Raw genomic sequence first — 13,744 nt, 5'->3', positions numbered from 1 at the left:
AGTTTTGGATTTTGTGAATGGGTTCACTGAATGCAACGTGTTCTGTGATTTGACGAGGGGAGAGGGAGGGTGGGCAGTGCACTTGTAGGACCACTGTAGTTAGGATGTCAGAGTGCCAAAAATATAGTGATGGAAAAAAGAGAGAGAGAAGGCTCCAGGAGATGGCATACACCTTGTCACACTTAAAGCGGAACTAAACCCAAATACAAAAATTAAATATATAGTAGCGTACCAATCATTAGATTGTGGTGGCTGCATAACATTTCTTCTTTTCAGGCTTTTATTCCTTTTTCACCTGATTATCAGCCGGTAACACACCTCCTTTTTTATGGGTGGCTACATTCACTCTTCTACAGTATCTGTAGAGGAGCAGGGTAGCTGGAAATGGGGGCATTAAAATAATCTGTTGCTTTGCCCATCATAGGCAAAGCATAGGTTCACTTTAAAGTGAGCCTCTAAACCAGGGATCCTCTAACTACGGCCCTCCAGCTGCTGCGGAACTACTCTAAACCAATGATGATGAACCTTGGCACCCCAGATGTTTTGGAACCACATTTCCCATGATTCTCAACTACAGTGCAGAGTGCATGAGCATCATGGGAAATGTATTTCCAAAACATCTGGGGTGCCAAGGCTCGCCATCACTGCTCTAAAAATAGAACATCTCTCTACCTGCCTTTCCAGATTCTCTAGTGCTCTCAATTCAGGAGCCGTCTAAAAGCTGTGTTCTTTCACTGATTGGTAAATTGGTAAAAATAAGTTATGCACCAACTGGAATGGTTTTTTTTTTTTTTTTTTTTTTTCAGTAATCTTGTCTATTTGGTTTATGAGATTGTACTGTCAAAGCGGTAGCAGAATTCTTGTATTGCAGTGTAGTTTGCTGCTTTATTTACAGTACATTCTTTGGCATAACCAGTAGTACTATATGGAATCATTGTCAGCTCTATAGTGGCAGTGGATTTTGCTGAGCTGTTATGAACTATGCATCTATTCTGTGATGTTTGGTATAGACAGTATTTCAGTTCACAGACAGAAAAGCAATATTAAATCACACAGTGTGCGTTCAGGGCTGTGCCCTCACACGGATCTCAAATTAGGAGCAGCGGCTTTGTCCTTTCAGTTGCTGCTTCCCAATTGACATGAATGGGACTGCCTGCGCATTCCCATGTGGGTACACATGGCCCTCGCACAAACAAGACCTAAGTGTCCCAGTTACAGCAGTTGCACTGGACAAGAAGAGGGGTGGTGAAGTGACTAAAAGCAAAAAAGAGAAATTTTAAAATTATGTATTTATTTTTTTTGTTGGTAGAGTAAATCCCTTTTTACTGAAATGTGACCTGTTACAATTAGGAACCCTCTGTTTTTATTTTGCAGGGATGGATTGAAGCTTGAAACACAGATTTTGAATGGAAGAACTAAACTTATCTTGGCTCCATATGGTACAGTTTACAATGAACAAAATTAACTGATAAAATTATAGTATTTTCACATTTTTATTGACTAGAGATTTACATTTTTGTATTTTCAGATGTTCAAGAGAAAAGTAAACAGGTATGCTGATTTGTTTGGCTTGGCATTTCATTCGTGTGGTTTTAGCGATTTTTGAGTAATTGTAAAACAGAGGCTGTTTTGAATAGTATTTCTCCAGGTCATCAGGAATGAAGATTAAAAGCAGTCTTCAGATGACTGCAAAATATAAACTCAGGATTACACATTGGTATTAGTGCACACTCACTTTTACAAATGGTTATAGCTGTTGTGTCTGATATTATGTATTGTGTCATTATGGGCATACATTACTGCAAAAGGTTGACATGAAAGTTAATACATCTCTGGTCCAGTGCTTTGGAATTTTTGCTCTGCAGCAGAACTAAACTGCCCTAAGGAAAATTGCCTCTGACACTTTGGAAGTGTTTGGTAACCGGTGTTCTCTGCCATACTTCTAGGAGACACACACTTAGATGGTGCTATTTTCTGTCATGCAGCAACAAGTTGCAGAAAAGAAAATCACTTGATTCTCCCATCAACACAGTGTTCATGGGGGATATGCCTCCTGCATCTCTATTGTGTTCTGCCAGCCTTCCTAGCTGGCAGAGCACAATGATTGATGTTGGCGGATGAGCCACTGATGGTAATCGCATGCTAAAAATCAGACAGGCTGGCTGTACTGAAGTCGATCAATTGATTGCCTTCAGTTCAACCAGCCTGTCCATAAATGGACCAAATCTTGGCTGGTCCCTGGTGAACTGGCCAAAATTCAATCCATCTATGGTTGGCTTTAGGAGACTGCTTAAGCCCTAGTTCATACCAGTGCAGCTTTGAAATCGTGCTACGTCAGCGTGATTTCACAGTCTTATGCCTCGTACACACGTGCAGATTGTCGGCCGAAAAGATTCGGCCGACGACCGATCGGCCGATTTTCGGCTTGTTAGTATGATGCTTCCGACAGCGCACTTTCGGCCGAACAGAATCTGTCTTGCAAGCATTAAAATTTTTGTATGCCGACACCAGAACGGCCGATTGTTCGCCAGTCAGTACAGAATTCGGCCGATAGACGGCAGATTTGCAAGACTGGGCATGCTCAGAAAATAAAAGACACGGAAAGTTAACCATCACATGACATCACTTCTGCAGTCGGCTGTTGTTGGCCGACAATATTCGTGTGCAGTCTTTTGCAGTTTTCAACAGACACGACAGACCTTGGACAAAAGACGGCCGATCGTTCGGCCGACGATTGGTACGTGTGTACGGGGCATTAGATTAGTGTGATTTGGATTTCCGATTTCATTGTAGCTTGCAACTTCGTTTAACACAAATCAATGCAAGTCACAATGAAATGCCAGACAGGTAGTACAGGAACATTTTTTCAAAGTTGCTGTGACTTGAGTTGAAACAATTTGATTGGTTCCATTGCCGAAAATAGTGTGTGACTTGTCAAGCGATTTTTGAACTGTCAAATCACATGACAAATTGCGTCGGTGTGAATGAGGGCTAAAACAGAAGTATGGGCAAAGCATTTTTGGCCATACTTCTCTCCTGGGTCACAGGAGTGCACTTACTTTTGCCCTCCTTTTGAACTAGAGTCAGCTTATAGTGGGCTTTTGCCAGTTACCAGGTGACCTCACAGAGCTGCTGTAGCTCTAAAAGGATCCTGACTATATTGTTGGTATCCACTCCGTCTCTCAGCACAGGGCCGACACCCCAGTGAGTGCTGGAGGGTATTGTCAGTCACTGCTCTCCACTCTGAGCAGACTGCGAGCTGAGCAATCAGCAGTCATGTGATTGCTCAGTTCTCTGGATTAGAGCAGATGTGGGACAGCTGCAGCATCAGAATGATGATGCTGCGCGTGGAGGGGTGTATGTTTGTTTTTTTTTGTGTAGCCCAAACTTCTCCTTTTTTTTTTTTTTTTTTTAAGGTTCTCTTTACAGCAATACATTTTTTACTGCGGTAATCCATACTATCTGTAATGTTACCGAATACCAAACATGAGTTGCACAGAGAGCATCATTGAGCCATCCTAGAATTGGAATGAACACTGCATAATGCTTTTAAGTGGCTGTCTTTTATTGTAAAATGTAGCAAAATGATGAGTAGAAGCACGTCCAAAGATTTTGTTTCATTTTGTGTTATTTTTATTAATTTCTGGTTTGTAGGTGGGGAACAGGGGTAGGACGCAAAGAACTGCACTGAAATTAAAGCACCAACCTCAGGTCCTCCATGCTGTTCAGAATAACAATGAAAAGACCGAGCAGCCAGTGCCGAAGTCTAGAGCTGGGAAAGTGGGTTCTGGGAAACTCCCAGCAAATGTTCTCAAGGAACTTGAAAACAAAAAGCAAGCTCCTCTTGTTCAGCAAAATGCGCAGCAGACAAAGGCGGACGCTGGAAAGGCCAAACCTCTGCCTAAAAAGTTCTCTAACATGCCGAAACAAAGACCTCCGCATAAGCCAGTGATCACTGCTGAGGATCTGAGGGAAAGTCTGGTTTGTCTCACCCAGGAGCAGTTCCAGCAGATTTTAATGACCATCAACCAGAATAGTAAGCTAAATGTACAGGAACAGACTGCTGACGATGGTAAGTTTCTCTGTGTAAATGTGTGATTCTCAAACTTTGAAGCCTGAGACCTTTTTTTAGTTTTGGTGCGAATAGATTAATTTTCATCTTAATTGATTTTTATTAATCTTCAAGAGACTTTTAGTTTCTATTTGTGTCATTACATTTTGATACTAATACCATGTTGAAAATGTCTCTCTAGTCACGAGTCTGCTGCTGGTTTTCCACTGTCTTGTCAGTAGGGTGAATGTGTGAAGGCGACTCCACTGCATTCTTTGTACAATCTGGCTGCATAAATCTCCAAATTGGATGGACAGAAATACACACATTTTGCGGGGCAAAACAGCCAAATTTTATTTGTATTTAGCGGTTTGCCTGGAGAGCAACTTTAATAAATATATATATATATATATATATATATATATATATATATATATATGTGTATGTGTATATATATATGTATGTATGTATGTATGTATGTGATCGACCGACTATGGGGAAAGCCAATATATCGAGGGCCAATATGCACTTTCCCCGATTATATCGGAATCCGCCACCAAGGGGACTGATATTGCCGTTATTTCGGGAAAGTGCTTGTACCAGAGTGATGCCTGCAGCTAGAGGCATCACCCCGGTAACGGCGTCCATAGCTGACGGTCGGCGGTCTTGTAATGACAACTGACGCGGCTTGCTTGCGTCTCCCATCCCACCTGGACGATCGGGTCTCCGTGTAAAAATCCGGAAGTGATGTCATGACATCACTTCCGGGTACTCTGCGCCAAATTAAAAAAAATGACAGCATTCAAAACTGGCAAACTTGGCGTTTCTGAATGCTTTTAAGTGCAGAGGAGGGGTTTGGGGTCTTTTAGACCCCCCAGATCCCTTTACAAGAGTATCTGTCAAGTGAAGGAAAAAAAAAAAATTTAATTTACGAAAATATCGTCCTCTACCGATATGCAATGGCCAAAATATCTGTATCGGCAGCAAAAAAACGATATTGGTCTATTTATTTATTTTTTTTATATATATATATATATATATATATATATATATATATATATATATATATATATATATATATATATATATATATATAATATATATATATACACACACACACACATTGTTATGGCTTCACATTTGCTGAAGCTTTCTTCACTCCAGTTTTTTGTTAGCCCCACTGTAGTTCTTCAAATATCTATCCCGATAAGTGGATCTCTATGGTAACCACTCAATTACTGATGCAGAAAGTACTTTCCATACTTTTTTTTTTTTTTTTTTATTTATTTTTTGTTTAAATGACAATCTCTGTAGAATGAATAGTATTTATTTTCAGATACAGCATCTGCTTTGTTCTCAGCCTGCAGCCAGTTGACTGAACATCTAATGTTTCCAATTTACTTTCTATTGACTTGCAACCGCACTGGAAAGGATTGCACTTCACGAAATTCACTGAAAAACACTAACCTTATAACCTCAGTTATCTGTGACATTGATTAAATATCCATTTTAGGTTTTCTCGGTACTTACTGTACTATTTTTTTGCATGCCTGTAATTGTATCTTAAAAAAATTAAATGATAGTTTTTCTCTTTTCTATTACAAACATTATTTCAGCAGGTTCATAATTTATTTCTTTTCTTTAAGATGAACAGAGTGTTACACCACTTTTACATACCAAGGAAGAGGATGCTAATCCTGGAGTAGCGGAGAAGGATGAATCACCCTTGGCCAATCAGCCAAAAGATGTGTATGTTCCACTTGTATACAGATATCCTAATTGCATGCTCGTTACATATGTTGTAGTGTTGTCCTGTTTGTTTTTATCTGGGGTCGATCGCATATGATTCAAGCAGCATAGCTTTACTTAAAGACAGGTTTAAACTTATATTTCTACCATTGTATGTTAAAGGGACACCAACATTCTTCTTCCTTATAATAAATGAGTATCTAAATATATATTTTTAAAAGGAAGCATTTGGGGTTTTTTTTTTTTTTTTTTTTTTTTTTAACTGTCCCCTGTTTTGTACTTTCCATGGGCAATTCTCCTCTCTACCCTTGACAGCGCAGCAGACCTTTCTAATTGTACAGCCTTTTCCATTCTCATGACTTATGTTGTGGTCTCTTTGACCCAAGCTATGGACTGTCTGATATTGCAGGATTGCTCTGACTAGGTTGGGCATTCTTTACAGGTAGCTAATAGCTATGTCTATGTTTTTGTGTTCATCTAATTCATGGGTATGCCTTGGCAAAATGGGGGATTTTGTGGTTTTTCATTCTCCCCCTTTTTTTTTTTTTTTTTTTCTTTCATTGTGGGCACTTAGATTTATTGGGACAATGTGGGTTTAGTTGTAGGAGGAAAAGGGAGATTTTCGTGGACTGATGGAGATTAGTGGCTTGATAAAGAGTGCATTTTTTTTCCCAGGCTGGAAGGGTACTGTGGTATAATTTGCTTTTGATGGGCAGTTGGGCCTTTTGACACAGTAACTCTCAGCATTAATCCATGCCCTTGGGTTGTGGTATGCGGCCCGGATACTGACCCTACCCAATACACATCTCCACCCAGACAGAAAAGTTGACCAATGGTAGCTAAATGCATATTTTCTGCCTGGCTGTTATCTCCCTATAATGAAGGCAATTGTATCTGTTCCATCATTACATGATATCACATGACCTCTTATAAGATCAAAAACCTGGCATCTTTATGACTTCCTTTCATTTTATACATTATTAGTTTCAGACAGTTATGAATAAAAGTGAAGTTTTAGTTCATTGTGGATTTGTTGCGTGGGGATAGCGGACCCCTGCTCTTTCTCTATTAACATTTCTCACGTATAGACCAATCTTAAAGTATACATCAGGAAGTTTTTTTTTTTTTTTTTTTTTTTTTTTTTTTAATGCTTTTTGAACCCGGGCAAAATAACACATTCGGCACATTTCTGCAGATGTGCATTTTTTAACATTTTATCTCCTAAAAATGCTGCACAGCGTACAAGTACAGGGGAATGCCTTTCAGCAGCACTGAAATCCCAAACAGTGTTGTCAGCCCTGTCTAAACTCTCCCCTGGTGGACTACAGAGCACACCTCCCTTACTCGCCATTACATAATGGGGGGGATGTTTGGTTGTCCAGGAAGAGAGAACTCTCAAGGTTGTTAACCCACTTTGGCAACTTCACATAATCCTCTCTATTCCCTGATGACAAGTGCTCCTGTCTCTGTGTTTTATTTAAAAAAAAAAAAAATGCTGCCTTTACCGTATTTCAGAGTGGCTCCCAGCGATCACGTAACCGGCCGGCTCTCTCCTCTCCCCGTCGGACAGATGCAGCGGGCAGGGCCAAGATTCCCCCTCTGACGTCAGGCGGGGCGAGAGGAGAGAGCGAGGGAGCCGGTGGGTCACGTGGTTGCCGGGAGCCGCTCTGAAGTATGGTAAAGGCGGCTTTTTTTTTTTTTTTAAACACTCCGAGATAGGAGCACTTGTCATCAGGGAACAGAGAGAATTATATAGGACAAGAAAAGTTATATTGGCAGCAGGAGGGGAGAGGGTGGGCACTGACACAGGAGCAGACAGGCAGGGATGGAAGGTGGGGGAGAGGAGGACCGAGAGCTGCGAATGATGGAGGCATGTAAACCGACCACAATGTCGGGCTCAGCAGCCATGATATACTGTGTTCTGTTTACAGAGGGGAGGGTAGAAACTGGCAGGATCAGCTAGGTTGTTTAGGTGATACGGTGGGCCAAATGACACAGCGCAAGCACTCTGCTGTATAACATGCTTTAAGGCATGGGTGTCCAACCTTTCGGCTTCTCTGGGCCACATTGAGTGTAGAGAAATTTTCTCGGGCCGCATATAAAATATATACTATAGTTAAGGTATATAAGTAATTAAAACGCCACCGTGCCCTTCGGCGGGGGGTTGGTTTTACAAACGCTGTAAGCTTGGATCACACTAGTGTGATTTTTCAGATGCAACTTGAGTCGCACAGAATTGCTTGACAATGGAGATAACATTGTTTGTAATGGTGTCCAATTACATCAATGTAACTCCGTAAGGCGAGATTTTGGAAAAGGTTCTTGTATGACTTTGATGTTATTCCAGCGAGATTTTGACTCCAAATAATATGAAAACCACTTCAAAGTGGTGTCCAAGTAGTTCTACATAATTGCACTGTTAAGAGTCCATTCAGACTAGCGCGACTTGTCAGGCGACTTGGTCGCCTGACAATTCGCGGTCGGTCGCTCGCCATTGAGTAGTACAGGACCCGTTCTAATAGGAGCGACGCAAGTCGCTCCGACTTGGAGAAAGGGTCCTGTACTACTTTGGGGCGACCTGGAGGCGACTTGCATTGACTTCAATTATATGACTTCACAGGTCGCCCCACAAAGTCGTGTCGCGCCAGTCAGAATGGGCTCTAGTCAGATCGCTGCAGTGTAAACCTGGCCTTATTGGGATTTTATTGCTACAGAGGCAGCATTTTCTGCTCACTGCAGGAAGGTAGGTGCTCACTGTATTTGTGTCAGAATTAGCAGGTATTTTTAAAGGCTAACTCCACTTTCCTGGGGAAAAAATGGCAAATAAAAATAGCTTATACAATTGCGACACAAGTCATATTTTAATTAAACGTTATTAAAGATTACCTTTCATTTGTAATCTGCAGCTCTGTGAAATGCATATGGCTACCTGGAGGTATTCTGTATACAAAATGTGTACAGAACGCCTCTCAGAAACCTAATTTCCTGCTTGTGTGATTGGCTCACTGATTTTCCCAGAAGTCTGCACTAAGATACAAGTTGGATTTTTGGCATCCCCTGCAACAGAAATGTAATTTTTGATGAGATACTCCCAATATAAATTGCAGCTAAAAGGATACGGACACTGTAATTTTCCTCATTAGAGCTTTGCAAGTGCACAGCTAGTTGATGATTAGGAAACCACTCCCATTACACTCACTTTTGCACATGGACACATACAAACACACACAATGATTTCTTCAGAATAACAAAAGGTAGGAGTCTGCAACAACGTTTGTCAAAATCCTTGCAATGTACATATATCACCCATCCCGACAAAAGTGGAGTTACGCTTTAACCACTTGCCGACCGCCGCAAGTACATATACTGCGGCAGTCAGCCCCCCCCTGGGCAAAGTGACGTACCGGTACGTCATTCGCCCGCGAGCCCCCGCTCGGTCACTGGGATCCCCGGGCGAGTGACCGGCGGCTACGATGTCCGCCGGTCACTCGTGATCTCCCGCTGGAGAGGGAGAAAGGCAGGCGGCTGATGGAAACAAAGCCGCCTGTCATTCTCTCTGATGTAACAGCAGAGATCATATAATCCTGCTATGTAGGATCGTATGTCTCTGTGGTTGCATCAAAAGCCACGCCCCTTGACAGAAGCACCCCCCTAGGGACACACTTAACCCCTTGTTCACCAATAAAGTTAACCCCTTCCCTGCCAGTGTCATTTTTACAGTAACAGTGCATATTTATAGCACTGATTACTATAGTAATGTCACTGGTACCCCCAAAAGTGTCAAAAATGTCAGTCAGGCGTCCGATCTGTCCGCCGCAATGTCGCAGTCCCGCATAAAAAAATCGCATTTCGCCGCCATTACTAGTTAAAAAAAAAAAAATAATAAATAAAAATGACAAATCTTTCCCTTTAGTTATTAAACTCAATAACTTTTGCGCAAACCAATCAAAATACGCTTATTGCGATTTTTGTTTATAGCGCAAAAAATAGAAATCGCACAGGTGATCAAATACCACCAAAAGAAAGCTCTGTTTGTGGGAAAAAAAGGACATAAATTTTGTTTGGGTACAGCGTCGCACAACCGCGCAATTGTCCGTTAGTCAAGCAGTTCCAAATCGCAAAATAGGCCCTGGTTTTGAGCAGCCAAATCCTCCGGGGCTTAAGTGGTTAAGTACTTGCCATTTTTTGGAGGGATAATAAAAATGGCAAAATTGTGCTAGCAACTGTATAAAAGTGCGGCATACTATAAGAACCTGTTGGCAAAGCTTTTACCTGAATGGTATGGTGTAAGGCTCGGTTCACATGTATATGAATTTAATCCGTTATTAACCGCATCTAATTCGCATAACATGTGAAGCAGACCGGCTTTCAAAGGAGCCTGTTCACACGTGTGGGGCGGTTTTAAAAAGTTTCCTGTGCAATTTTTGGTTCTGATTCAGGTAAAAATTTGCACCTGAACCGGTGAACAGAACCAGACTGCTGCACTAAAAATGCAGCCGCATATGTGTGAATCCAGACTAATTGTTTGTTTTTACTTAATTTTTTTGTTTGAGAAATACTCTTTTCTTTTTTTTATTTAGGCAAACGGGAAGCCTGTTCAGTAATCTTGGAGAACGGGAGAAAGACAAAAGTCTGCAGGAAGCAAAGAAAGCACAGTGGAAGCGTGAGCTAGGTACGGTACTTTGCCTTACCCTCCTTGTTGCCATAGCTGTTTCTTTGTTGAGCTGTGTACATAGGAAGAAACACTGATGGCTTCAATGGTGGTTTGACTCTGTTCAAACAAAGAGGATGACTTTCCACTAACTAGCCTTTTGCTGGCTAAGCCTTAAAGCGGTTGTATCCCGCTTTTTGACACTTTTACCTACAGGTAAGCCTATAATAAGGCTTACCTGTAGGTACAAATAATATCTCCTAAACCAGCACGGTTTAGGAGATATTTACAGTGCATGCAGCCGCTCTGAAGGTCCGGGGGGACCTTCAATTAACTTGCCGGGAGCTTGCCAGAAAAATCACTCCCGCGCGCATGCGCGGGAGTGACGTCATCGCGGCTCCGGCCAATCAGCGCGCTGGAGCTGTCTCTTCCGGCCAATCAGCGCGCCGGAGCCGCCGAACCCGGAAGAGACGACGAGGGATCATGGCAGCGTCCGCATTGATGTCCGGGGGTCCGTGTCGGGGCTTCGTTTTAAGGTAAGTTAAACATAATGGGCTAGTATGCGATGCATACTAGCTCATTATGCCTTTGTCTTGTCTTGCAGGTTTTTTTTTTTTATTTTTTTTTTTACAGGGTTTACAACCGCTTTAAAACCCTGTTCCTGTTTATAGACAGTGGCAATGCCTTTCCCGGTATGGCTCTGTTTCAGCTGGTCAGTGGTGGTTTCTCTTTCTTGATATGGGGAACCTTGATATGTGCTCAAACATAATAATATTTATTGAATGTATTACTGCAGAGACTGCAGACAGGAGTTGTTGGAGACTAAAGACATGCTTCAGCAGCTAGTCTGAGATTGCAAACACATTACAAGAATCTGCTGGAAGTTTACTGCCACTAAAACCCCTTTACAAATTGGTTGATCCCCATTTGTACTACTTACCGCCCTGACAGTGAAAAACCCCCTACGCAGCTTAAGGTTAAACCTCTTCTCCTCTAATCTCATTGTGTAGCCACGTGTCCTCTTACACTCTCTTAGACTAAATTTTTATTTCCTATGCTGAGATCGCCATTGAGGTATTTGTAAATCGCTATCATGTCCCCTCTCAGGCGTCTTTTCTCCAGGGAGAATAAGATAAGCGCGTGTAATCGCTCCTCCTAATTAAGGTCTTCCACTCCCCTAATTAGTTTAGTTGCCTTTCTTTGGACTCTCCAGTTTAACACATCCCTTCTGAGGATTGGTGACCAGAACTGGAAAGAAAACTCCAAATGTGGCCGGACCAGGGTTTTATAAAGTGGAAGGGTTATAGTTTTCTCTCTGGAAAATATCCCCTTCTTTTGCATGCTAATATTCTGCCAGCCTTGGCAGCTGCAGCTTGACATTGCATGCTATTGCTTAGTCTATCTTCCACTAGGACCCCCAGATCTTTCTCCATCCTTGATTTCCCCAGAGGTCCCCCCCCCCCCACTGTGAGTAGTTTGCGTTTGTTTTTAGCCCCCGAATGCATTACCTTACATTTCTCCACATTAAACCTCATTTGCCATATTGTTACCCACTCTTGTTATTTTGTTCAGGTCCTTCTGTAAGATTTCTGTGTCGTGATGTCAAGTTATTGCCCTGCCTATTTTTGTCATCTGCGAAAACTGACATTGAACTAATAATTCGTCATCTATATTCATGAATGAATTGAACAGAATTGGTCCCAGGACCGAGCCTTTGGTTACTCCACTTACCACTCCAGACCAGTCTGAATATGCGTTATTTATCACCACCCTTTGGACACCCCCCTGTAACCAGTTTTCTATCCAAGAACAAACTTTGTGGTCAGTGCCTGCAGTCCTTGGCTTGTAGATTAAGCGTTTATGAGGAACTGTATTGAATGCCTTTGCAAAATCCAGATACACCACATCAACAGGCCTCCCCCTGTCTAGTTCATTCCTCACCTCCTCGTAGAATGTTAACAGATTGGTCTGGCAAGAACGTCCCTTTGTAAACCCATGCTGATTACTACTAATGATACTGTTGTCCTCAGCAAATTCTTAGATATAGTCCATTATCCCCTCCAATATTTTTTATACTGTTGATGTCAGGCTGACTGGCCTATAGTTTCCTGGAATATGTCTCTGCCATAATAATAATAATAATAATAATGACAATGAAAGTAAATTCAGGCTCTGTTCACAATGAGATGTGATTTTTCAATGTGAATAAGTAGAGTGACTTTGCAACTTTGGATGTAGTTAGCATATTTTACGGAGCCAAATCGCACCAATGTAGCACAGGAAACTTCCAAAATTGCACCAAACAGTCGCGTTGATATGAACGGGCATAACTGAAAATGTGATTTCTCTTACGTCCTCCGACAGTCGCCGCCTCTTCATATTCGTCACATATGGGGTATTAGACTTTGCTCCGAAGGAGTAGCTAGGCAACAGAATATGTTAACATTAAAGCTTTTAACATATCCCACCCTCAAGGGGTGGTCCCCTCAGTCAATACCCTCCTACTTCCTGCAACCATATCTCAGTTTCAATGTCTAGCTTGTCAGGAGTGGCTGGCTCTCTCTGTGCTGGGGCTTTGTGCCCCAGACTCTTTCTTCTTTTTTGATTTTTTGTTTGAGTTTTCTCTCTACCTTTACTTAGCTGTTCTTTTTGTCAGCATTAGTTAGTTCTTCGGATGAAGAGGATCATGCGGGCTGGGTCTCGGGCTGATCCCCCTGGTCGCAGGTCGTGGGTCAGTGGCTTCCCAGCCTGCCATTGAGCGTTCAGCCAGGTAACGCTCCTGGCACGGTGAACGACCCATCCCTGTTCGGTGCAGGGATGATTGGTGAGGTGGCTACCTCACTGGACGCTGTGCGGTTTCTTAACCCCCATTCTGTGCGTCTTGTATGCGACTCTCCCTGCCTCATGTGCAGCGGCTTGTTTGCCTGTGCGGGTCCCCCACGCCATTGTGAGGTAAGTGTATCTATGTGGGGACCTCTCTGTCTGGGGGGGTGTCAGTCTGGGACTGTGTAACCTGCCTCTGTTCACACTGTCTGTCTCCCTATCACTCGGCTGCATGCTGTGGGCTGCAGGGGGGGGGGGGGGGGGAGCTGTGTGACACTGTGTGTGTCAGCCTTGTCAGTGTGAGAAGCTGTGTGCTGTGGGGCATGTTTTGTGGCATGTTTGGGCACTATACAGCGATCGCTGCGGCGATCTAACATGTTTTTTTATACATGGATGACATGTGTGCATTACTGTGCTGTGGAGCGGCGGTTTCGGCGCCATTTTGCCTACACTCGCTCCGGCCGCATGTT

General features: G+C 42.6%; 1 protein-coding gene across 1 annotated transcript in view; it reads left to right on the top strand.

Moving 5' to 3' along the window:
* CCDC66 (coiled-coil domain containing 66) overlaps positions 1 to 13,744 on the top strand; it is a gene marked incomplete at its 5' end in the record, with an annotated part of 189,354 nt that overhangs the window by 58,763 nt on the left and 116,847 nt on the right. Inside the window, 5 exon segments of the mRNA XM_082266270.1 lie at positions 1,375 to 1,439; positions 1,529 to 1,551; positions 3,655 to 4,072; positions 5,698 to 5,800; positions 10,381 to 10,472. Of these exon segments, the coding sequence (XP_082122396.1) occupies positions 1,375 to 1,439; positions 1,529 to 1,551; positions 3,655 to 4,072; positions 5,698 to 5,800; positions 10,381 to 10,472 (701 nt within the window).

Source organism: Pelophylax lessonae (assembly GCF_965119305.1).
Source record: "Pelophylax lessonae genome assembly, chromosome: 8".
Lineage (NCBI taxonomy): Eukaryota > Metazoa > Chordata > Amphibia > Anura > Ranidae > Pelophylax > Pelophylax lessonae.
This window is presented reverse-complemented; position numbering and strand designations above follow the sequence as displayed.